The sequence below is a fragment of the Salarias fasciatus genome, unplaced genomic scaffold (genome assembly GCF_902148845.1).
Source record: "Salarias fasciatus unplaced genomic scaffold, fSalaFa1.1, whole genome shotgun sequence".
NCBI lineage: Eukaryota > Metazoa > Chordata > Actinopteri > Blenniiformes > Blenniidae > Salarias > Salarias fasciatus.
Window position 1 is genome coordinate 30,310 of NW_021941305.1, and position 26,970 is coordinate 57,279.

Here is a 26,970-nt window from a genome sequence, read left to right on the forward strand (position 1 = left end):
GTGAAGTTTATTTTGAAAGTTTGACAGACATGAAGTGGAAAAGAGCGACTCTGCAGTTCAATTAAAAAAAGTCACTGAAGTTTATAAAATCAAAAAGTATCACATTTCACACAATCAGTCAAAAAACATGGAGACCGAGAAGCACGGTGGAGGCGGGGCTTCGGATGTGAGCGGGGGAAGGGGCGGGGCTTCAGACATGAGCAGGGGGAAGGGGCGTGGCTTCCGAATTCGTGGGGGCGGGGCTATGAGCAGGGGAGGGGGCGGGGTTATGAGCAGGGGAAGGGGCGGGGCTAAATTTACACTGAACTGAGCCTTCACACGGCCACACCCACCGTGACGCTCTCGTTTCTATCCGGCCAATCAGAGCAGCTCTCAGAGTGACACAGTGGACGCAGTGAGTCAGCTGATCGGTCAGGAAGAAGACAACTGTCCACTTCCTCTCACTTCTTTACATCACTTCCTGGGAGACGTCCTCATTCGTCGAGAGCTGTCCTACACTAGACGACTACTCTGCACAAAGCCTAGAGGACGGACAGAGACAGAGAGACAGACAGAGACAGAGAGAGACAGAGAGAGAGATAGAGAGATAGAGATTGAGACAGAGAGAGAGACAGAGAGAGACAGAGAGAGAGAGAAAAGAGAGACAGAGAGAGAGACAGAGAGAGAGAGACAGAGGAGAGAGAGAGAGAGAGACAGAGACAGAGAGAGACAGAGACAGAGAGAGACAGAGAGAGAGAGAGAGAGCTGAATGTCAGGGATTTTTGTTGTCTGAGGTCAGAATCAGCAGAAACCACAGACTGCATAAGGATGAACATAGCTACAGTACGGCGGCGGCGTGACGGAGTAGCGGCGGTGTGAGGGAGTAGCGGTGTGACGCGGCATTGCGGCGGCGTGACGGAGTAGCAACGTGACGTAGCGGCGGCGGCGGGGCGGGGCGGGGCGGGGCGGGGCAGTTCATCCAGACTTGTTGGTGTTTCATGTTGAATTGCAGTTCATGGAGCTCAAGACTCTCTACAGTCAAAGACTTTCTGGGTCAAGAGTCTTACTGGGTCCAGGGTCTTACTGGGTCTAGAGTCTTACTGGGTCCAGCCCATGGTGGACTGTGTGACACTGACAGTTTGGACTCTTGGTTTCTAAACGCGGCGCTTCGTCCATCACGACCGTCTGCGGTAGAACCGTCTACTCGAGAACTCGTTCAGAACAGTCACTGTCCTCTGCAGGCTCCGCCCCCTTCATGTCCCATCATGCACTGCACCTTATGGGCGGGGCCTGCGGAGGCAGTGGGTGTGTCTCCAGCATGTGAAGCTTCAGTTCAGGTGTTGAGCACACAGACAGGCAGAGCAGCAACCAACATTCATGTGTCAGAGGTCAGAGGTCGCCTGGGGCCACATGGCCTCATGTCAAGGTTGAAGGGCATTCAGAGGTCAAGGAGAGGTTGCATGCCTCCAGTTCAAAGCTCAGAGGTCAGAGGTCATGTGATATCACCAGAGGCCACCAGAGGTCAGATGAAGGTCATAGGTGAAGCTCACATTCCAATACATACCTAGGTCATGTGAAGGTCAAACAGAGATCATTACGGCCCCAACACCGTTAACATGGAGATCATACAAAGGTCAATAATAGGTCATGCAGTGGTGAAATGGAGGTCACATGAAGGTCATATGATGGTCACATGAAGGTCATATGAAGGTCACATGAAGGTCATATGAAGGTCACACGAAGACACATGAAGTTGAGTCACATGTCGGAGGAGCGACGGCACGCAGGTCACAGAGGTCATATGTAGGTCATAGCACCTTTGGCACTGCTGTCCAAGAAGACCTTGATGTAAGACGTTGGGACGTAGCCCTCCTCGTCCAGGCTGCGCCGGACCCGGGTCCAGCCGTCCCCCTTGTCCTCCTCCACCACAGACAGCAGCTCCCCCTCCACCATGGACAGCGTCCCCTCGTTCTGACCTGGAAGCAGAACAGGGACAGGCTCACATCCTTCCAGACCGCCAGGGACCCAGACTACCACGGATCCGGACCGCCAGGAGCCCGGACCGCCGGGGACCCAGACCAAAACGGAGCGCTATCATTGGCTGCCTGGGAGTCTTCAAACCAAACTAATTTCATTGTAACTGTTGCCATGACAATAAATCCTACTTAGAAAAAGCCAGGAGAGTGTATTTAAAGCAGGGTGTATTTACAGCAGGGCGTATCTACAATAGGGTGTATCCACAGCAGAGTGTATCTACAGCAGGGTGTATCTACAATAGGGTGTATCCACAGCAGAGTGTATCCACAGCAGGGTGTATCTACAGCAGGGTGTATCTACAATAGAGTTTATCTACAATAGAGTGTATCTACAGTGCAGAGTATCTACAGTAGAGTGTATCGACAGTAGGGTGTATCTACAGTAGAGTGTATCTACAGGAGGGTGTATCTACGGTAGGTTGTATCTACAGCAGGGTGTATCTACAGTAGGGTGGATCTACAAAAGGGTGTATCGACAGTAGGGTGTATCTACAGTAGGGTGTATCTACAGCAGGGTGTATCGACCGCAGGGTGTATCTACAGTAGGGTGTATCTACAGTAGGGTGTATCTACAGCAGGGTGTATCTACAGTAGGGTGTATCTACAGTAGGGTGTATCTACAGTAGGGTGTATCTACAGCAGGGTGTATCGACCGCAGGGTGTATCTACAGTAGGGTGTATCTACAGTAGGGTGTATCTACAGCAGGGTGTATCTACAGTAGGGTGTATCTACAGTAGGGTGTATCTACAGTAGGGTGTATCTACAGCAGGGTGTATCTACAATAGAGTTTATCTACAGTAGAGTGTATCGACAGTGCAGAGTATCTACAGTAGAGTGTATCTACAGTAGGGTGTATCTACAATAGGGTGTATCTACAATAGAGTTTATCTACAGTAGAGTGTATCGACAGTGCAGAGTATCTACAGAAGAGTGTATCTACAGGAGGGTGTATCTACAGTAGGGTGTATCTACAGCAGGGTGTATCTACAGTAGGGTGTATCTACAGTAGGGTGTATCTACAGCAGGGTGTATCTACAGTAGGGTGTATCTACAGCAGGGTGTATCTACAGTAGGGTGTATCTACAGTAGGGTGTATCTACAGCAGGGTGTATCTACAGTAGGGTGTATCTACAGCAGGGTGTATCTACAGTAGTGTGTATCTACAGCAGGGTGTATCGACCGCAGGGTGGATCTACAGTAGGGTGTATCTACAGTAGGGTGTATCTACAGCAGGGTGTATCTACAGCAGGGTGTATCTACAGTAGGGTGTATCTACAGCAGGGTGTATCTACAGTAGGGTGTATCTACAGCAGGGTGTATCGACCGCAGGGTGGATCTACAGTAGGGTGTATCTACAGTAGGGTGGATCTACAGCAGGGTGGATCTACAGTAGGTTGTATCTACAGTAGGGTGTATCTACAGCAGGGTGTATCTACAGTAGGGTGTATCTACAGCAGGGTGTATCGACCGCAGGGTGGATCTACAGTAGGGTGTATCTACAGTAGGGTGTATCTACAGCAGGGTGTATCTACAGTAGGGTGTATCTACAGTAGGGTGTATCTACAGTAGGGTGGATCTACAAAAGGGTGTATCTACAGTAGGGTGTATCTACAGTAGGGTGTATCTACAGCAGGGTGTATCTACAGTAGGGTGGATCTACAATAGGATGTATCTACCGCAGGGTGTATCTACAGCAGGGTGTATCGTCAGTAGGGTGTATCTACAATAGGGTGTATCTACCGCAGTGTGTATCTACAATAGGTTGTTTCTACAGAAGAGTGTATCTACGGTAGGTTGTATCTACAGCAGGGTGTATCTATGGTAGGTTGTATCTACAGCAGGGTGTATCTACAGTAGGGTGTATCTACAGTAGGGTGTATCTACAGTAGGGTGTATCTACAATAGGGTGTATCTACAGCAGGGTGTATCTATGGTAGGTTGTATCTACAGCAGGGTGTATCTACAGTAGGGTGTATCTACAGTAGGGTGTATCTACAATAGGGTGTATCTACAATAGAGTTTATCTACAGTAGAGTGTATCGACAGTGCAGAGTATCTACAGAAGAGTGTATCTACAGGAGGGTGTATCTACAGTAGGGTGTATCTACAATAGGTTGTATCTACAGCAGGGTGTATCTATGGTAGGTTGTATCTACAGCAGGGTGTATCTACAGTAGGGTGTATCTACAGTAGGGTGTATCTACAATAGGGTGTATCTACAATAGAGTTTATCTACAGTAGAGTGTATCGACAGTGCAGAGTATCTACAGAAGAGTGTATCTACAGGAGGGTGTATCTACACTAGGGTGTATCTACAGCAGGGTGTATCTACAGCAGGGTGTATCTACAGTAGGGTGGATCTAAAATAGGGTGTATCTACCGCAGGGTGTATCTACAGCAGGGTGTATCGTCAGTAGGGTGTATCTACAATAGGGTGTATCTACCGCAGTGTGTATCTACAATAGGCTGTTTCTACAGAAGAGTGTATCTACGGTAGGTTGAATCTACAGCAGGGTGTATCTATGGTAGGTTGTATCTACAGCAGGGTGTATCTACAATAGGGTATATCTACAATAGAGTTTATCTACAGTAGAGTGTATCGACAGTACAGAGTATCTACAGTAGAGTGTATCTACAGTAGGGTGTATCTACAGTAGAGTGTATCTACAGGAGGGTGTATCTACACTAGGGTGTATCTACAGCAGGGTTTATCTACAATAGGGTGTATCTACAGTAGGGTGTATCTACAATAGGGTGTATCTACCGCAGGGTGTATCTACAGTAGGGTGTATCAACAGCAGGGTGTATCTACAATAGGTTGTTTTTTACAGAAGAGTGTATCTACAGCAGGGTGTATCTACAGTAGGGTGGATCTACAAAAGGGTGTATCTTCAGTAGGGTGTATCTACAGTCGGGTGTATCTACAGCAGGGTGTATCGACCGCAGGGTGGATCTACAGTAGGGTGTATCTACAGTAGGGTGTATCTACAGCAGGGTGTATCTACAATAGGGTGGATCTACAATAGGGTGTATCTACCGCAGGGTGTATCTACAGCAGGGTGTATCGTCAGTAGGGTGTATCTACAATAGGGTGTATCTACAGTAGAGTGTATCTACAGGAGGGTGTATCTACACTAGGGTGTATCTACAGCAGGGTTTATCTACAATAGGGTGTATCTACAGCAGGGTGTATCTACAATAGGGTGTATCTACAGCAGGGTGTATCTACAATAGGGTGTATCTACCGCAGGGTGTATCTACAGTAGGGTGTATCTACAGTAGGTTGTATCTACAGCAGGGTGTATCTACAGTAGGGTGTATACACGGCAGGGTGTATCTACAATAGGGTGGATCTACAGCAGAGTGTATCTACAGCAGAGTGTATCTACAGCAGGGTGTATCTACAGTAGAGTGTATCGACAGCAGAGTGTATCTACAGCAGGGTGTATCCACGGTAGGCTGTATCTACAGCAGGGTGTATCTACAGTAGAGTGTATCTACAGTAGAGTGTATCGACAGCAGAGTGTATCTACAGCAGGGTGTATCCACGGTAGGCTGTATCTACAGCAGGGTGTATCTACAGTAGAGTGTATCTGCAGCAGGGTGTATCTACGGTAGGTTGTATCTACAGCAGGGTGTATCTACAGTAGGTTGCATCTACAATAGGGTGTATCTACAGTAGGGTGTATCTGCAGTAGGATGTATCTACAGCAGGGTGTATCTACAGCAGGTTGTATCTACAATAGGGTGTATCTACAGTAGGGTGTATCTACAGTACAGTGTATCTACGATAGGATGTATCCACAGTTGGGTGTAGCTACAACAGGGTGCATCTACAGTCGAGTGTATCTACAATAGGGTGTATCTGCAGTAGGGTGTATCTACAGTGCAGTTTATCTACAGTAGAGTGTATCTACAGTAGGGTGTATCTACAGTAGAGTGTATTTACAGAAGGGTGTATCTACAGCTTGGTGTATCTACAGTAGAGTGTATCTACAGTAGGGTGTTTCTTGAGTAGAGTGTATCTACAGTAGGGTGTACCTACAATAGGGTGTATCTAAAGTTTGGTGTATCTACAGTAGAGTGTATCTACAGTAGTGTGTATGTACAGTAAGGTGTATCTACAGTAGAGTGTATCTACAGTTTGGTGTATCTACAGTAGAGTGTATCTACAGTAGGGTGTATCTACAATAGAGTGTACCTACAGCAGGGTGTATCTACAGTTTGGTGTAGCTATAGTAGAGTGTATCTACAGTAGGGTGTGTCTAGAGTAGAGTGTATCTACAGTAGGGTGTATCTACAATAGGGTGTATCTACAGTAGGGTGTATCTACAGTAGAGTGTATCTACAGTACAGTGTTTCTACAGTAGGGTGTATCTACAGTAGGGTGTATCTACAGTAGAGTGTATCTACAGTTTGGTGTATCTACAGTAGAGTGTATCTACAGTAAGGTAAGGTAAGGTAAGGTAAGGTAAGGTAAGGTAAGGTACTTTATTGGTCATTATACAGTGAATGTACAACGAAATTTTGTTCTCTGCATTTAACCCATCCATCGATGCCACTGAAGCATTCCGTATGGAGCAGTGGGCAGCTGCGGGGAGCGCCCGGGGACCCATCTCCAGATGTGGAGTCAGGTTAATGGTCAGAATCACCTGACTGGAGGATTGACCGATGGTGCATGTTATCGGTTGACGGGGGAAACCGGAGATCCCGGAGGAAACCCATCCAGACACGGGGAGGAACATGCAAACTCCACACAGAAAGGCCCGCACGGTCCGGGGATTGAACCTGGGACCTTCTTGCTGTGAGGCAAGAGCGCTAACCACTCAGCCACCGTGCTGCCAGTAGGGTGTATCTACAGTTTGGTGTATCTACAGTAGAGTGTATCTACAATAGGGTGTTTCTACAGTAGGGTGTATCTACAGTAGAGTGTATTTACAGAAGGGTGTATCTAAAGTTTGGTGTATCTACAGTAGAGTGTATCTACAGTCGGGTGTATCTACAATAGGGTGTATCTACAGTAGGGTGTATCTGCAGTAGAGTGTATCTACAGTAGGGTGTATCTACAGTAGAGTGTATCTACAGCAGGGTGTATCTACAGTTTGGTGTATCTACAGTAGGGTGTATCTACAGTAGGGTGTATCTACAACAGGGTGTATCTACCGCAGGGTGTATCTACAGTAGAGTTTATCTACAATAGGTTGTATCTACAGCAGGGAGTATCTACAGTAGAGTGTATCTACAATAGGGTGTATCTACAGCAGGGTGTATCTACAGTAGGGTTTATCGACAATAGTGTGTATCTACAGTAGGGTGTATCTTCAGAAGAGTGTATCTGGAGTAGGGTGTATCTGCAGTGGAGTGTATCTACGATGGGATGTATCTAAAGTAGGGTGTAGCTACAATAGAGTGTATCTACAGTAGGTTGTATCTACAATAGGGTGTATCTACAGAAGAGAGTATCGACAATAGGGTGTATCTACAGTAGGGTGTATCCACAGTAGAGTGTATCTACAGCAAGGTGTATCTACAGTACAGAGTATATACAGTGGAGTGTATCTACAGTAGGGTGTATCTACAGTACAGTGTATCTACAGTAGAGTGTATCTTCAATACGGTGTATCTACGATAGGACGTATCTACAGTAGGGTGTACCTACAGAAGAGTGTATCTACAGTAGAGTGCATCTACAGTTGGGTGTAGCTATAGTTGGGTGTATCTACAGTGGGGTGTATCTACAGCAGGGTGTATCTACAGTAGAGTGTATTTACAGTTGAGTGTATCTGCAGAAGAGTGTATCTACAGTAGAGTGTATCTACAGTTTGGTGTGTCTACAGTAGAGTGTATCTGCAGTAGAGTGCATCTACAGTAGGGTGTAGCTGCAGTTGGGTGTAGCTACAGCAGGGTGTAGCTACAGTAGAGTCTATCTACAATAGGGTGTAGCTACAGTTGGGTGTAGCTAGAGCAGGGTGTATCTACAGTTGGGTGTATCTACAATAGGTTGTAGCTACAATAGGGTGTATCTGCAGCAGGGTGTAGCTACAGTTGGGTGTGGCTACAGTTGGGTGTAGCTACAGCAGGGTGTAGCAACAGCAGGGTGTCACCGTCACACAGGTCTGACAGGCTCCAACTTTAGAACCTCCACCTGAAGCAACTCCGTCTCTTCTGGACGGTTTGCGATTCCTGGTCTCAAAGGAACCGGATCTCTGGTTCTCCAGGAACAGGTCTGGAGAACTGAGGTCTCTGGTTCTGGTCTTCAGCGGGTTCTGGTCCCTCACCTTGGAACGGGTACAGGGACTTGCAGGTTCCGATGCTCGGCAGCGGCTCCTCGTCCTCAAAGTCGTCGTCAAACTCCGAACTGCGAGACTTGAAGTGAAGCTCGGCGCTGTGGTCCTCCGTGTAGCTGCCGTCAGGGCTGGAGGGGCGGGGCCAGGGAGGGGGCGGGGCCAGGAGGGGAGCAGGGTGTGGTTAGGCTCAGGACACCAGCACTGTTTGGTAGTGGGGTTAGTAGTGGGTGTAGTTAAGGTGTAGTTACGGTGTGGTTAAGGCGTGGTTACCTCTCTCGGCTCGCCGGACTGCGGTTGTCCAGCTGCTTCAGGCTGCTGCTTCCAGGGGTGGTGGCTTGGGAATTGAACCCGCAACCTCCACTCTGCCTCCTGCTGCCCTGCTCAGAGGCTCCACTGTCTGCATCCGAGAGCCACACCTGAGGACCACAAGCACAGGTCAACCTCAGCAGGTCCGGGACTGATGGGGTCCAGGACTGATGGGGGTCAGGGTGGGGGTTATGGTGGGGGTCTGGGTGGGGTCCCGGTCTGGAACAGGACCTGGTTCCGGTGCAGCTCCTCCTCCAGCCTCTGCAGACTCTGCTTCACCTCCTCCAGGCGGGGCTCCAGACTGTCCACGTCCCCGAGCTGAGGACTGAGCTGGTAGACCTGGACCATCTTCAGCAGGGCGTCCCTGAGGACAGGCCACACGGGGACACAACAGGGTGACACAACTACACAACACAGCAACACAACTACACAACACTGCAGGGCGTCCCAGAGGACACACAACTACAGTAACACAACCATACAGCACAACTGCTATACAACTTGACATGAGCTTGTGTTGTGTCAGTGGCCTCGTTTCCATGGGAACCGTATGATGGGACTGTAAAGGGTTAATATAAACACAGACGATCCGCTTCACTCGGACCAGATCCAGGTGATCTACCGACCGATGATCCGCTCCGGGTCTCATATTAACGGTGCTACAGCGGAGCGCAGTGAACGCGATTATTGGTTCTGCCATGTGTTCCCTGGTACGCAATGACGTGACAGGAAGCAGGAAGCAGGAAACAGGAAGTAGGAAGCAGGAAACAGGTATCAGGAAGCAGGAAACAGGAAGTAGGAAACATGAAGCAGGAAACAGGAAGCAGGAAAGTCTGAAAGGATCACTTTATCTGCCGTCCATGGATACAAATGAGTGTAACGATTGCTTTCAATCAGATTGGAAAAAAACACCATGTAAACTGGGTCGGTGTGTGTGTGTGTGTGTGTGTGTGTGTGTGTGTGTGTGTGGGTCTGTGTTACCTCTGCTCTCTCTCCCTCTGGATCTCCTGACTGATGTTTTCAATGCGACTCTGCAGTTTCTTGCGTCTCTGTTCAGGCTGAAGGTTGCTGCAGTCTGCTGGACTGGAGGCCTGCAGGGGGCAGCACAGTCACTACACACGACACACTAACAACACACTAACAACACACTACACACGACACAACACACTACACACGACGCTACACACTACACACGACGCTACACACTACACACGACGCTACACACTACACACACACTACACACGACACAACACACTACACACACACTACACACGACACAACACACTACACACGACACTACACACTACACACACACTACACACGACACAACACACTACACACACACTACACACTACACACACACTACACACGACACTACACACTACACACACACTACACACGACACAACACACTACACACACACTACACACTACACACACACACACTAACAGCACACTACACACGAGACAACACACTACACACACACTACACACGACACAACACACTACACACACACACACTAACAACACACTACACACACACACACACACACACACACACACACTAACAACACACTACACACTACACACACACACACACACACACACACACACACACACACACTAACAACACACTACACACTACACACAGGGGGCAGCAGTGTCAGTAACACACTCCATACTACAAACAACACACACACACAAACAACACACACAAACACATTACAAACAACAGACAAGTCACACAACAGACATCAACACACAGCAGACAAACACTGATTACAAATCCAGGATTAACTAATCCAGACTAATCCAATCCAGAACCAGAGGGTTCAGGATTACTTGGAAACTACTGGTCTAGAGCAGACTTAATTATAGACCCCGTCCTGGTCTGGACCTGGTCCTGATCTGGACCTGGTCTGGACCTGGTCCTGATCTGGACCTGGTCTGGACCTGGTCCTGATCTGGACCTGGAGCACTATGAATCCTAATCCTATCCTTCTTTAGAGCAACCAGGTCCTGGATTCGTTGATCCAGGATAACCAAAATATCCCGGCTTAATCCTTGATCCTGGTTTGGTGCCTCAGACAGCAGGGGACAATCAGACAGCAGGACAATCAGACACCAGGGGACAATCAGACAGCAGGACAATCAGACAGCAGGGGACAATCAGATAGCAGGACAATCAGACAGCAGGACAATCAGACAGCAGGGGACAATCAGACACCAGGGGACAATCAGACAGCAGGACAATCAGACAGCAGGGGACAATCAGATAGCAGGACAATCAGACAGCAGGACAATCAGACAGCAGGGGACAATCAGACACCAGGGGACAATCAGATAGCAGGACAATCAGACAGCAGGACAATCAGACAGCAGGACAATCAGACAGCAGGGGACAATCAGACAGCAGGGGACAATCAGACAGCAGGGGACAATCAGACAACAGGGGACAATCAGACAGCAGGGGACAATCAGACACAAGGGGACAATCAGACAGCAGAGGACAATCAGACAGCAGGACAATCAGACAGCAGGACAATCAGACAGCAGGGGACAATCAGACACCAGGGGACAATCAGACAACAGGGGACAATCAGACAGCAGGACAATCAGACAGCAGGGGACAATCAGACACCAGGGGACAATCAGACAGCAGGACAATCAGACAGCAGGACAATCAGACAGCAGGGGACAATCAGACAGCAGGGGACAATCAGACAGCAGGGGACAATCAGACAACAGGGGACAATCAGACAGCAGGGGACAATCAGACACAAGGGGACAATCAGACAGCAGAGGACAATCAGACAGCAGGACAATCAGACAGCAGGACAATCAGACAGCAGGGGACAATCAGACACCAGGGGACAATCAGACAACAGGGGACAATCAGACAACAGGGGACAATCAGACAGCAGGACAATCAGACAGCAGGGGACAATCAGACACCAGGGGACAATCAGACAGCAGGACAATCAGACAGCAGGACAATCAGACAGCAGGGGACAATCAGACAGCAGGACAATCAGACAGCAGGGGACAATCAGATAGCAGGACAATCAGACAGCAGGACAATCAGACAGCAGGGGACAATCAGACACCAGGGGACAATCAGACAGCAGGACAATCAGACAGCAGGGGACAATCAGACAGCAGGGGACAATCAGACAACAGGGGACAATCAGACAGCAGGGGACAATCAGACACAAGGGGACAATCAGACAGCAGAGGACAATCAGACAGCAGGACAATCAGACAGCAGGTGACAATCAGACAGCAGGGGACAATCAGACAACAGGGGACAATCAGACACCAGGAGACAATCAGACAACAGGGGACAATCAGACAGCAGGGGACAATCAGACACCAGGGGACAATCAGACAGCAGGACAATCAGACAGCAGGACAATCAGACAGCAGGGGACAATCAGACAGCAGGGGACAATCAGACAACAGGGGACAATCAGACACCAGGAGACAATCAGACAACAGGGGACAATCAGACAACAGGGGACAATCAGACAGCAGGGGGCAATCAGACAACAGGGGACAATCAGACAGCAGGGGACAATCAGACAGCAGGGGACAATCAGACACCAGGGGACAATCAGACAACAGGGGACAATCAGACAGCAGGGAACAATCAGACAACAGGGGACAATCAGACAGCAGGACAATCAGACAGCAGGGGACAATCAGACAGCAGGACAATCAGACAGCAGGAGACAATCAGACAACAGGAGACAATCAGACAGTAGGAGACAATCAGACAACAGGAGACAATCAGACAGCAGGAGACAATCAGACAACAGGAGACAATCAGACAGTAGGAGACAATCAGACACCAGGAGACAATCAGACAACAGGAGACAATCAGACAGTAGGAGACAATCAGACAACAGGAGACAATCAGACAGCAGGAGACAATCAGACAACAGGAGACAATCAGACAGTAGGAGACAATCAGACAGCAGGGGACAATCAGACACCAGGGGACAATCAGACAGCAGGACAATCAGACAGCAGGACAATCAGACAGCAGGGGACAATCAGACAGCAGGGGACAATCAGACAACAGGGGACAATCAGACACCAGGAGACAATCAGACAACAGGGGACAATCAGACAACAGGGGACAATCAGACAGCAGGGGGCAATCAGACAACAGGGGACAATCAGACAGCAGGGGACAATCAGACAGCAGGGGACAATCAGACACCAGGGGACAATCAGACAACAGGGGACAATCAGACAGCAGGGAACAATCAGACAACAGGGGACAATCAGACAGCAGGACAATCAGACAGCAGGGGACAATCAGACAGCAGGACAATCAGACAGCAGGAGACAATCAGACAACAGGAGACAATCAGACAGTAGGAGACAATCAGACAACAGGAGACAATCAGACAGCAGGAGACAATCAGACAACAGGAGACAATCAGACAGTAGGAGACAATCAGACACCAGGAGACAATCAGACAACAGGAGACAATCAGACAGTAGGAGACAATCAGACAACAGGAGACAATCAGACAGCAGGAGACAATCAGACAACAGGAGACAATCAGACAGGGATACTGACCAGTTTCAGTGACAACTGTCCAATCAGAGGAAAGCAGGATGTAAAAAAAATTCAGATCAGATTAAAACAGTAGGTTAACTGTGTGTGTGTGTCTGGATGTGTGTGTGTGTGTGTGTGTGTGTGTGTGTGTCTGGATGTGTGTGTGTGTGTGTGTGTGTGTGTGTGTGTGTGTGTGTGTGTGTGTGTGTGTGTGTGTGTGTGTGTGTGTGTGTTCTCGTATTTCTATCCTTGTTGGGGCCAAATGTCCCCACAAGGATAGCAAAGCGTGGAACGACGTGCCTTGTGGGACCTTTTTCCGGTCCTAAGTAGGAGAAACAGTGTTTTCTTGACCATGTTGTTGTTACTGAAAAAAGTAAAAGGTCAAAAACATTTCTTTAGGGTTAGGCTTTGTTGTGGTGTGGGTTAGGGTTAGGGTAAGGGTCAGGGTTAGGGGCTAGACATGAATGGGAGTCAATGGACGGTCCCCACAAGGATAGAAATACGAGACTGAGCGTGTGTGTGTGTGTGTGTGTGTGTGTGTGTGTGTGTGTGTGTCTCTGGGTGTGTGTGTGTGTGTGTGTGTGTGTGTGTGTGTGTGTGTGTGTGTGTCTCTGGGTGTGTGTGTGTGTGTGTGTGTGTGTGTGTGTGTGTGTCTCTGGGTGTGTGTGTGTGTGTGTGTGTGTGTGTGTGTGTGTGTGTGTGTGTGTGTGTGTACCCCTCTCTTCAGGCTGCGCAGACACTGCTTCCTGGTTCTGGAGCCAGAGGTCATGAGGTCATTTAGCCGTTGTGTGATTGGCTCACGGGAGACGGTGGGCGGAGACTGGGGACTGTTGGCCACGCCCCCAGGAGACGGGGAAGTCGGAGGAGGAGGAGGAGGCTGACGTGGTGAGGACAGGAGAGTCAGCAGCTGCAACACACACACACACACAGACACACGCACACACACACACATCCAGAGATACACACACACACACATCCAGAGATACACACACACACACATCCAGAGACACACACACAAATCCAGAGACACACACACACACACACAAATCCAGAGACACCAACACACACACAAATCCAGAGACACACACACACACATCCAGAGACACACACACACACACACACACACACACACACACGCACACACACACACACACATCCAGAGACAGACACACACACACACACACCCAGAGACAGACACACACACACACACACACATGCACACACCCATCCAGACAGAGACACACACACACACAGTCACTGCTTTGTCCAGCAGAGACCTGTCATGTGACTCGGGATCAACATGAGGTCTCGGTCCAGGATGAGGTCTCGGTCCAGGATGAGGTCTCGGTCCAGGATGAGGTCTCGGTCCAGGGTCAGGTCTTAGTCCAGGATCAGGTGTCAGTCTAGGTCTCGGTCCAGGATGAGGTCTCGGTCCAGGGTCAGGTCTTGGTCCAGGATGAGGTCTCGGTCCAGGATGAGGTCTCGGTCCAGGGTCAGGTCTCAGTCCAGGATGAGGTCTCGGTCCAGGGTCAGGTCTCGGTCGAGGATGAGGTCTCGGTCCAGGATGAGGTCTCGGTCGAGGATGAGGTCTTGGTCCAGGGTGAGATCTCGGTCCAGGGCCAGGTCTAAGCTTTTAGGGGTCACCTTGTTTTTCCGGATGAAGGGCCACAGCTTCCGGCTGTGTCTCCGTCCCTCGGTCCGGTTGTCAAGGTAACTTGACTCGGAGATGCTCCGCCTCATGGTGGCGCTGTAGTCCTCAAAGTCCACGTCTCCTGGAGGGTCGAAGCCGGACTTGAAGAGCTCCACCACCTGCCGGGTGTCCTGAAAACCAGCAAAGAGTCCACTGAAGACCTGAACCCCCCAGGACAGCAGGAAGACTGTCCTGGGGTCACATGAAGACCTGAACCCCCCAGGACAGCAGGAAGACTGTCCTGGGGTCACATGAAGACCTGAACCCCCCAGCACAGCAGGACACCAGGGAGAAAATGAAAAGTGGTAGATCTCAGTGTGAAATCATCAGACGTGGCGTCCTGCAAGGCTCCGTCCTGGAACCACTTCTCTTGCTCCTGGACGTAAACGACCTGCTGAACTCAACTCTTCTCACGTCGTCACTTTAGCTGACGACACTGATCCGTTTCTGTCACACACAGATCCAGGAAGCTGAGAGAGCCGTGTCAATGATGAAAGGATTAAAATGAGTGAATGAATGGATCAAATGTAACAAACGATCTCTAAACACAATGAAACCAAACACGTCGTGTTTCGTTCAAACAGAAAAAAGGAGGAAACGATACAGACTGAGATAAACGAGAGGAAAGAGCCGAGAACAGCAAAGTTCTTGGAATGTTTATCAATGAATTTCTAAATTTCAAAAAACACTCTGAGTATTTAAGTAATAAATTATCTGAACGTCTCTTCTACAAGCGAAGACGCTGTCCTCCTCCTGAAGCTCTCCTGACTCTTATTGACTCTTGTTTGAACCACGTCTGAACGGCTGTAACGTCACACGGTGCAACAGGTTTCCACCGACTGACAGGAAGTCACCCAGCCGGAGGTCACAGTGTTCCACCGACTGACAGGAAGTCACCCAGCCGGAGGTCACAGTGTTCCACCGACTGACAGGAAGTCACCCAGCCGGAGGTCACAGTGTTCCACCGACTGACAGGAAGTCACCCAGCCGGAGGTCACAGTGTTCCACCGACTGACAGGAAGTCACCCAGCCGGAGGTCACAGTGTTCCACCAGGAGTCTAACGTTCCTCTGATCCTCTCAGAGACTCTTCCCAGCGCCGCCATCAGGGACCCTGCAGTGAAGCTGAACCTCTTCTCCACAACAGACCCGTCCAGACCCGTCCAGACCCGTCCAGACCCGTCCAGACCCGTACAGACCCGTCCAGACCAGTCCAGACCCGTCCAGACCCGTCCGGACCCGTCCAGACCAGTCCACACCCGTCCAGACCCGTCCGGACCCGTCCGGACCCGTCCAGACCCGTCCAGACCCGTCCAGACCCGTCCAGACCAGTCCAGACCCGTACGGACCCGTCCAGACCCGTCCAGACCCATCCAGACCCGTCCAGACCCATCCAGACCCGTCCAGACCAGTCCACACCCTTCCAGACCCGTCCGGACCCGTCCAGACCCGTCCAGACCCGTCCAGACTTGTCCAGAGCCGGATGGAGACCCGCGGCTGCTACTGTCTCACTGAACCAGGAACCTCGGAGGAACCCGGGACCTGTCCACGTTCGACCCGGTATGTCCCCAGCCCCTGGTTCTCGGGCCAGTCCATTCAGGACCAGATGGCATCAGTCCATACAGGTCTGGGTCTGAATGAGCCACAAGGGGGCGTCAGTTCTCCGGTTCTGTTCAGAGAGCAGCAGTCAGCTCAGGGACCCGGGACCGGGACTGGGACCGGGTGCAGGAGGCCTCGGTTGGATCGGCACCGCGGGGACGGCTGAAGACCTCCAGCTCCTGAGGTCCTGGAAAGCCCGAGCCCCCGCTGCTCCAGCCCCACCCGAATCCACCCGGAACCAGACTGGTCCTGGTCTTCAGTCCTGCATCTCAGAAAGTGTCCCTGTCTCTGTGCTGTTCCTGTCCTGTCCCTGTTCCTGCAGGACCGGCTCACCTTGCGGGGCTGGATGCTCTGGGCGGCGTCCATCATGGCGTCCAGGCAGCGGCCCGCCTCCGGCAGGACCTTCCTCTCCGCCTCGGCGGACGCCCGCATGGCGTCCCCCACCCGCTCGATCCGCCGCTCCTCCATGTCCTGGATCCGCTGCGGGACACGGGCGGCGTGAGGAGAGCGGAGCGCGGACCCGGTCCGGGACCCGGTCCGGGACCCGGTCCGGTCCCTACCTGGTAGATGACGGGCACCAGGCTGTGGTAGTGCTGCTGCTGGTCCTGGTTGAAGCGGCTCAGGCTGCTCAGGTAGAACGACCGCGACTCTTCAGCAGCCTGCTGCTTCTGCTGAGCCGCCTGACGAGCCTGGAACGTCCCAGAACCCAGGAGACCCCGGGAGGACAGAGACCCCAGGAGGACAGAGGCCCCGGGAGGACAGAGACCCCGGGAGGACAGAGACCCCGGGAGGACAGAGACCCCGGGAGGACAGAGACCCCGGGAGGACAGAGACCCCAGGAGGACAGAGACCCCGGGAGGACAGAGACCCCGGGAGGACAGAGACGCCGCGAGGACAGTGAGAAACGGAGAACTAGATGAGCCAACAGAAGCACGATTAGAACGGAAAATAAAGACCGAAGTTCTTACCTTCAGAGAGCAGCGCTACACACACACACACACACACACACACACACACACACACACACACACACACACACACACACACACACACACAGAAAGAAGAGTGTCACATGAGGTTCTGCAATGTTCTCCTCACTCTGTTCCTGTGACGACTCGTTTCCATGGAAACGTTTTTACGTTTTCTTTTGTTTACATTTTTCAAGAACACATTTAGAACATTTATCTAGAACAGAGAACCAAAGGAGTCCAGAGGCGATCCGAGGAGAACCTCAGTGGACTGATGTCTCCAGAACAGGCGCAGTGAGGACGAAGCTCCAGCAGAGGGAGCTGCTGCTGTTTCCACTGCCAGTGTCAGCCTGGTCCCTCTGCTGAAGACCCTGTTCCACCCGGTCCCACCCGGTGGCACCCGGTCCCGCCCGGTCGCACCCGGTTCCGCCTGGTCCCGCCCGGTCCCGCCCGGTCCCAGATGGTTCTGCCCGTCCCTCACCTTCTCTCCGTCCGTCTTGTTGTCCAGGTCCATCCTGTCCGACGCCTGCTGCGCTCGCTCCGCCTCCTTGCAGTCTCGCTCGAAGCGCCGTTTGCTCTGATTGGTGGAAGGACAGGGTTGGTGGGCGGGGCCAAAGATCCACAAACACCGAGAAGAGGGAACAGTGAAATAAATGACATGGAGAACGTCAGCGTCACTGGAGAACGTCAGTGTCACTACAGCAGTTCTGAGCATCAGTCGCTTCTCTCGGATCTTGTTGATCCCGTCACTCATCCTGCTCCCGGATTCTTACAAGTCCAGCATGGAGGTTTACCGAGGCTAACAGAGACTGAGTCTGTCCAAAGTGCTCAAAGCATTAGAAAAAGTCAATGGGTAAAAAGCTTCACACCTGTAGAGACAGAATAACTCTTCCAGTAGGAAATACATAAAATGTGGTCTACTAAACATTAGAGCAATCTCCACATATCTCTGTTAGTTAATGACCTTATCGGTGACAATAACATTGATCTCCTTGCTCTAACAGAAACTTGGCTCCAGCAAGATGACTATGTGAGGCTCAATGAATGTACCCCTCCAACCTATGTTAATTTCCAAACAGCTAGATCAACAGGTGGAGGTGGAGGTGTGGCAGTGATTTCCCACTCCAGTCTTCTTCTTAAACCCAAAACTAATGTTAAATTCAACTCTTTTGAAAGCTTAATACTAACGCTTACTTGTCCAAATTGGAAGAATCAAAAAGCTGTGCTATTAATTATTGTGTATCGACCTCCTGGTCCTTACTCTGACTTTTTAACTGAGTTCTCAGAGTTTTTAGGCAATATAGTATTGACTCAGAACAAGATCCTTATAACAGGTGACTTTAACATCCATGTGGATGATTCTGGTGATAGTTTGAGTAATGCGTTTATTGCAGTATTAGATAGTATCGGTTTCACTCAAAACGTTGATGAATCCACTCATAGTCACAAGCACACCCTGGATCTGGTCTTAACATATGGGATAGAGGTCAGTGACCTAAATGTTCTCCCTCAGAACCCCATACTCTCAGACCATTTTTTAATTACTTTTCAGGTTTTGATTGAAGACTACTCTGCTCAAAAAGATAAAATTCAGCTGATACGGACATTATCTGAAAAATCTGTGGCTCGGTACAAAGAACTGATCCAGCCTGCATTTGCTGCATTATCTTGTGAACTCACAGAAATGAGCTTATTGACCAGTGGTGATAATAGTGATCAGTTTGTTGACAGTGCTTTGCACTCACTAAAATCTGCCCTTGACGTAGTGGCTCCGTTGCAGCTGAAAACCAATCGACCCAGGCGCGTTGCTCCATGGTTTAATTCTGAAACCCGTGTTCTCAAACAAACAACTCGGCAATTAGAAAGACTGTGGCGTAAATCTAAATCAGAACAATCTCTGAAGGCCTGGAAATGTAGCTTGCTAAGCTATAAACAAACTCTTTTTAAAGCCAAGACATTATATTACTCTTGTTTAATAGAAATAAACAAAAATAACCCTCGGTTTCTGTTCAACACTGTAGCCAGACTGACAAGCAGTCATACTGTAGTGGAACCAGTAATCCCAGAATCTTTAAACTGCCATGACTTTCTTAAATTCTTTAATGATAAAATCATAACCATCAGAGGTAAAATCAGTGAAGCGCTTTCCTCAGATCAAGCTCAGGGAATCCAGCCACTGCCTCCACCTGAAATACCTGAAATACTAGATAGTTTCTCATCAGTAAATGGGGCTGAGATTACTTCGATTGTAATGTCTTCTAAAACCTCGACCTGTCTCCTAGATCCAATTCCAACTAAGCTTTTCAAAGATATTCTTCCAGTTATCTTAAATACGATCATAACTATAATAAATACCTCTCTAGAAATTGGCTATGTGCCACAGTCATTTAAATTCGCAGTAATCAAACCACTGCTGAAAAAACCTAATCTCAATCCTGATATTCTAGCTAACTACAGACCGATATCAAATCTGCCTTTTATTTCAAAAGTCCTGGAAAAAGTCGTGGTTAAACAGCTTTACCGCCACCTACAGGACAATAGTTTATTTGAGAAATTTCAGTCAGGATATAGAGCTTATCACAGCACTGAGACTGCGTTAGTTAAAGTCACTAATGACTTGCTATTGGCGGCTGACGCAGGTCTAGTCTCAGTCCTGGTTCTCCTAGACCTCAGTGCAGCTTTTGATACAATCGACCACAATATTCTCCTGCAGAGGTTAGAATGTGAGGTTGGCATCAGAGGAAAAGCCCTCTGCTGGTTCAAATCCTATTTATCTAATAGGTACCAATTTGTTCACGTTAACCAACAGTCCTCACCGTGCTCCCAGGGCAGTTATGGGGTTCCTCAAGGGTCCGTGCTCGGGCCAATTTTATTTCTGTTATATATGCTTCCTTTAGGGAACATAATTAGAAGTCACGATATCAATTTTCATTGCTATGCAGATGACACACAACTGTATTTATCTATGAAACCTGATCAAACTAATCAAATAGACAGACTCAGTGACTGTATCAGAGAAATTAAATCCTGGATGACTACGAACTATCTCCGTCTGAATCCTGGCAAAACAGAGGTCATTATACTAGGCCCCCATAAACTGAGAGAGTGTCTATCTGAACAGATTATCACCTTAGATAACGTCAGTGTATCCTCCTCCTCTACTGTGAGGAACCTCGGGGTCTTATTTGATCAGGATATCTCCTTTAAAGCACACATCAACCTGGCTTGTAAAACAGCATATTTCCACTTGCGCAACATAGCTAAAATAAGAAACATTCTACCTAGAAGCGATGCAGAAAAACTCATCCATGCATTTGTTTCTACTAGACTGGACTACTGCAACTCCCTTCTCGCAGCCTGCCCAAAAAGTGTATTAAAAAACTTTCAGTTGGTTCAAAATGCGGCCGCCAGATTATTAACTGGAACTAGAAGACGTGAACACATTACTCCCGTTCTAAAATCTCTTCACTGGCTTCCTGTCGAGTTTAGAGTTAGATTTAAAATCCTTCTCCTCACTTACAAAATCCTAAATGGGATGGCTCCGACCTATCTCCAAGATGCTTTAACGCCTTATCAACCAATCAGAGCACTCCGCTCTCAAAATGCAGGGTTACTGGTGACTCCTAGAGTCTCTAAATGGACACTAGGTGGAAGAGCCTTTAGCTATCAGGCACCGTTTTTATGGAACCAGCTTCCAAGTGGTGTCAAAGAGGCAGACACAGTCTCCACATTTAAGGTTAGGCTCAAGACGTTTCTCTTCGATGCAGCCTATGATCAGGTCAGCTAGGGATTCTAAACTAAACTAAACTAAACTAAACTAAACTAAACTAAACTAAACTAAACTAAACTAAACTAAACTAAACTTAACTTAACTTAACTAAATTAAACTAAATTAAACTAAACTATCTAAACTATACTAACTAAATACTAGTTTAAACAGTTAAGTATCCACAAAGCTGCCCCAGGAGCTAGAATGCTGTGGGAAGTACGGTGCACTGAGCCCTGTCCTCTAATGTCTGAATGTTCTTCCCTTTAGTCCGTTCATTGCTTTTCACCTGCTGTCCCCCCCTTCGAGGGGGAGTCTTCTCCAGTTTCAGTTGCTGACTCCACTATTACGAGGGCCTACGAACAAGCTCCGTCCGGACCGGGAGGACACTCCTGTCGGTCCTGCCCGCGGACTGGCTTCAGTTCTACCTCTGGGATCTGTGGTTCTTGTGCTGGACCGTCCAACGGACTGTCCTCAACATAGTCCTAGGCTTTACTTCTTATTGTCTCATGCTAGCTGTTGCCAAAGCTGTCCGTCCCTGGGAGAGGGATCCCTCCATACTGTGGTTCTCCCCAAGATCTCTTCTTCTCCCACTGGGTTTCTGGAGTTTTTTCTTGCCGGATGTGAGGGTCTAAGGCGGTGGTTGCTTTGTTTTGTCTCGTTACTGTGAATTTGACATATTAACATTATGCTTATTCACTGTTTTTATTTTTACCGACCAATGTAACATCTTGAAGCCTCTGAGGCAGCTGCTGTTGTGATACTGGGCTATACAAAAATACATTGATTTACTGATTGATTGATTCTACACTCTGCAGAACAACGATCACATCCTCCAGTCATCATCATGGGAGGGGCTACTGATGATGTCATGCCACAGTTGGGCGGGGCCAGTGATGATGTAATGCCACAGGTGGGCAGGGCCAGTGATGATGTAATGCCACAGTGGGCGGGGCCAGTGACACTCACAGACTCCAGCTGTTTCCAGGAGCTCTCGATGTGCTGCTGAGCACGGCGGCCATCTTGGAAATGCTGCAACATGAAATAGGTGAAAGTGGTGAAACCACAACTTCTGTAACACTGAGTGTAACACACTGTAACACACTGCGACACACTGTACCACACCGTGACACCCTGTAACACACCGTGGCACACTGTAATGCACCGTGACACACTGTAACACACCACGACACACTGTAAAACACCGTGACACACTGTAATGCAACATGACACACTGTAACGCACCGTGACACACTGTAACACACCGTGACACCCTGTAACACACCGTGACACCCTGTAACGCACCCTGACACACTGTAACGCACCCTGACACACTGTAACGCACCATGACACCCTGTAACACACCGTGACACCCTGTAATGCACCGTGACAGCCTGTAACACATCGTGACACACTGTAACGCACCGTGACACACTGTAACACCCCGTGACACACTGTAACACATCGAGACATCCTATAACGCACCGTGACACCCTGTAACGCACCCTGTAATGCACCGTGACACACTATAACGCACCGTGACACACTGTAATGCACCGTAACACTCTGTAATGCACCACTGTAACACACCGTGACACCCTATAACGCACCGTGACACCCTGTAACGCACCGTGACACCCTGTAACACACCATGACCCCCTGTAACGCACCGTGACACCCTGTAATGCACCGTGACACACTGTAACGCACCATGACACCCTGTAACGCACCGTGACACACTGTAACGCACCATGACACCCTATAACGCACTGTGACACCCTGTAACGCACCGTGACACACTGTAATGCACCGTGACACACTGTAATGCACCGTGACACCCTATAACGCACCGTGACACCCTGTAACGCACCGTGACACCCTGTAACGCACCATGACACCCTATAACGCACCGTGACACCCTGTAAGGCACCGTGACACCCTGTAACGCACCGTGACACACTGTAACGCACCATGACACCCTATAACGCACTGTGACACCCTGTAACGCACCGTGACACACTGTAACACACCATGACACCCTATAACGCACTGTGACACCCTGTAACGCACCGTGACACACTGTAACACACCATGACACCCTGTAACGCACCGTGACACCCTGTAACGCACCGTGACACCCTATAACGCACCGTGACACACTGTAACACACCATGACACCCTGTAACGCACCGTGACACCCTATAACGCACCGTGACACACTGTAACACACCATGACACCCTGTAACGCACCGTGACACCCTATAACGCACCGTGACATACTGTAACACCCCGTGACACACTGCAACACACCGTGACACCCTGTAATGCACCGTAACACTCTGTAATGCACCACTGTAACACACCGTGACACCCTGTAACGCACCATGACACACTGTAATGCACCACTGTAACACACCGTGACACCCTATAACGCTCTGTGACACCCTGTAATACACTGTACTACACTGAGAAACTGTAATAATGTTGGTTTTTTTGGTTGGTTGGATGTTGGTGAGTTGGTTGGTTAGCTGGTTAGCTGGTTGGTTGGATAGCAGGTTAGCAGGCTAGCAGGGTAGCTGACTCACCGTCTTCCTCTCGGCCTTCAGCTCCTGGGTGTATCGGCTCAGTTCACTCACGATCTGCGAGTTCAGGCTCTCGGCCAGCTCCTCCCGCTGAGCAGAGAGCTCGTTCAGCTGCTGGAGCGTCGCAGCAAAGGCCACGCACCAGGTGTACCTGCAGCAGCCAATCACAGAGCAGCAGGGTCAGAGCAGCCAATCAGAGAGCAGCCCTGACCACAGCAGCCAATCACAGAGCAGCAGAATGACTGCGAGCCTCCGTCAGGTTGGGTGGAGTTTCCACCCAGACCAGACGCACACAGCTGGACTCCACGGAGACGTCCCAAGGGTCTGGACTGACCTGCTGTCCTCTTCTCTGCTTCTCTTCGGGTGGTACTTCTTAGAGAGATTCCTGGACGGGGACAGAGAGGGACAGGTGATGGACAGGTAGAGGACAGCAGGAGGACAGAGAGGGACAGGTGATGGACAGGAGGTGTACAGGACAGGTGATGGACAGGAGGTGTACAGGACAGGTGATGGACAGATGCTGGACAGGAGGTGGACAGGACAAGGACAGCTGGAGGACAGAGCGTCTCTACCGGATCTGCTTGGCGTAGCTCAGCTCGATCTCGGCTCGCTCCTTCAGGAACTTGGTGTATCTCTCCAGGAAGTCGATGCCCCAGCTGGTGTGTTTCTCCAGGTTCTCAAACTGGTCCTGGAACAGCAGAGGTCAGAGGTCAGAGGACAGAGGATAGAGGCTAGAGGCTAGAGGCTAGAGGTTACACCGTGGGGGGGGGGTGATGAATGGATGAATGAAGTGTCCCAAAAGCTGCGGAAAGACTTTTAACTGATTCACAATGAAGAGACGAGAACCAGAGGAGAACCAGAGAACCAGAGACCCAGAGACCCAGAGACCCAGAGACCCAGAGAACCCAGAGACCCAGAGACCCAGAGACCCAGAGAACCCAGAGACCCAGAGACCCAGAGAACCCAGAGACCCAGAGACCCAGAGAACCAGAGACCCAGAGACCCAGAGAACCCAGAGACCCAGAGAACCCAGAGAACCAGAGAACCAGAGACCCAGAGAACCCAGAGAACCAGAGAACCAGAGACCCAGAGAACCCAGAGAACCAGAGACCCAGAGACCCAGAGACCCAGAGAACCCAGAGACCCAGAGAACCAGAGACCCAGAGAACCCAGAGAACCAGAGAACCAGAGACCCAGAGACCCAGAGAACCAGAGACCCAGAGACCCAGAGAACCCAGAGACCCAGAGAACCCAGAGAACCAGAGAACCAGAGACCCAGAGAACCCAGAGAACCAGAGACCCAGAGAACCCAGAGAACCAGAGACCCAGAGACCCAGAGACCCAGAGAACCCAGAGACCCAGAGAACCAGAGACCCAGAGAACCCAGAGAACCAGAGAACCAGAGACCCAGAGAACCCAGAGAACCAGAGACCCAGAGACCCAGAGAACCCAGAGAACCCAGAGACCCAGAGAACCCAGAGACCCAGAGAACCCAGAGAACCAGAGAACCAGAGAACCAGAGACCCAGAGACCCAGAGAACCAGAGAACCAGAGAACCAGAGACCCAGAGACCCAGAGAACCAGAGACCCAGAGATCCAGAGACCCAGAGAACCCAGAGACCCAGAGAACCAGAGACCCAGAGATCCAGAGACCCAGAGACCCCGAGACCCAGAGATCCAGAGACCCAGAGACCCCGAGACCCCAGAAGAACACGTCCAGAGTTCTCTGGAATGGAAACTCTCCTCTGAGTCTGGTTCTGGTTCCTGAGTTGTTCCTCCCGTCTCTTCATCTTGCTCATGCTGGACGGACGGATGAGTGGTGGAGGAACCCAGCAGTCACTACAGGAATGAAGGGATGGAGGGGTGAGAGGATGAAGGGGTGAGAGGATGAAGGGGTGAGAGGATGGAGGGATGAGAGGATGAAGGAGTGAGCGGATGAAGGGATGAGAGGATGAAGGGGTGAGAGGATGGAGGGGTGAGAGGATGAAGGGGTGAGAGGATGGAGGGATGAGAGGATGGAGGGGTGAGTGGATGAAGGGGTGAGAGGATGGAGGGATGAGAGGATGGAGGGGTGAGTGGATGAAGGGGTGAGAGGATGGAGGGATGAGAGGATGGAGGGGTGAGAGGATGGAGGGATGAGAGGATGGAGGGGTGAGAGGATGGAGGGGTGAGCGGATGAAGGGGTGAGAGGATGGAGGGATGAGAGGATGGAGGGGTGAGCGGATGAAGGGGTGAGAGGATGGAGGGATGAGAGGATGGAGGGGTGAGCGGATGAAGGAGTGAGCGGATGAAGGGGTGAGCGGATGAAGGGGTGAGAGGATGGAGGGGTGAGCGGATGAAGGAGTGAGCGGATGAAGGGGTGAGCGGATGAAGGGGTGAGCGGATGAAGGGGTGAGCGGATGAAGGGGTGAGAGGATGGAGGGGTGAGCGGATGAAGGAGTGAGCGGATGAAGGGGTGAGCGGATGAAGGAGTGAGCGGATGAAGGGGTGAGAGGATGGAGGGATGAGAGGATGGAGGGGTGAGAGGACGAAGGGGTGAGAGGATGGAGGGATGAGAGGATGGAGGGGTGAGCGGATGAAGGGGTGAGCAGATGAAGGGGTGAGCGGATGGAGGGGTGAGCGGATGAAGGGGTGAGCGGGTGAAGGGGTGAGCGGGTGAAGGCGGGATGCGCGCTGCGGCAGCGTGAAGGACGCAGAGCGCGAGCCGCTGTCGTCACGCGCCGTGTTGCTATGGCAGACAGCAGACAGACGCACGCGGCCTCCGTCTCTGCACGCCGCGTGCGCCGGGTCCGGGTCCCGGTCCCGGTCCCGGTCCCGGTCCCGGTCCCGGTCCCCACTCACCCACAGCTCGGTGCCCCAGTTGCAGCTCATGGCTCCACTGTCCTCGCGCGCTCCGCGCCGCCGATCACCGGGAGAAGCTCACGCGCTCATCCTTACCGACGCACCGGCCCCGGTCTGCAGCTGCACGCGCACGGGACGCGGTCACGCGCAGCGCGTCTCCCCGGACTACCTTTTGTCATCAACGGGAGATGCTGTGATTGTGCGGGAGAGCCTGCGCATACTGCGCATGCTCCCTGGCGGCCCCGCCCTGCTGTCGCACATCAGCGGGTCACGTGGTGCCGCGGCGCTGTCCATGGTGCTGACCGCCAGCAGGGGGCGCTGCGGGGGGGGGGGGGGGGGGGGGGGGGG

The 26,970-nt window shown here is 50.7% G+C and overlaps 1 protein-coding gene across 1 annotated transcript; it reads right to left on the reverse strand.

Moving 5' to 3' along the window:
• On the reverse strand, positions 1 to 26,797 carry LOC115384771 (formin-binding protein 1-like). Its single transcript, XM_030087005.1, has 18 exons — positions 26,623 to 26,797; positions 24,354 to 24,469; positions 24,116 to 24,166; positions 23,785 to 23,932; positions 22,169 to 22,231; positions 17,915 to 18,010; positions 17,434 to 17,448; positions 17,026 to 17,154; positions 16,799 to 16,945; positions 14,823 to 14,999; positions 13,894 to 14,085; positions 13,200 to 13,214; positions 9,591 to 9,700; positions 8,841 to 8,973; positions 8,574 to 8,719; positions 8,295 to 8,431; positions 1,797 to 1,955; positions 1 to 521 (listed from the first exon to the last, which is right to left on the reverse strand). The coding sequence occupies exons 1-18, from the start codon at positions 26,650 to 26,652 to the stop codon at positions 493 to 495; spliced, it is 1,893 nt and encodes a 630-aa protein (XP_029942865.1). The 5' UTR covers positions 26,653 to 26,797; the 3' UTR covers positions 1 to 492.
• Between the last annotated feature and the right edge of the window lie 173 nt (positions 26,798 to 26,970).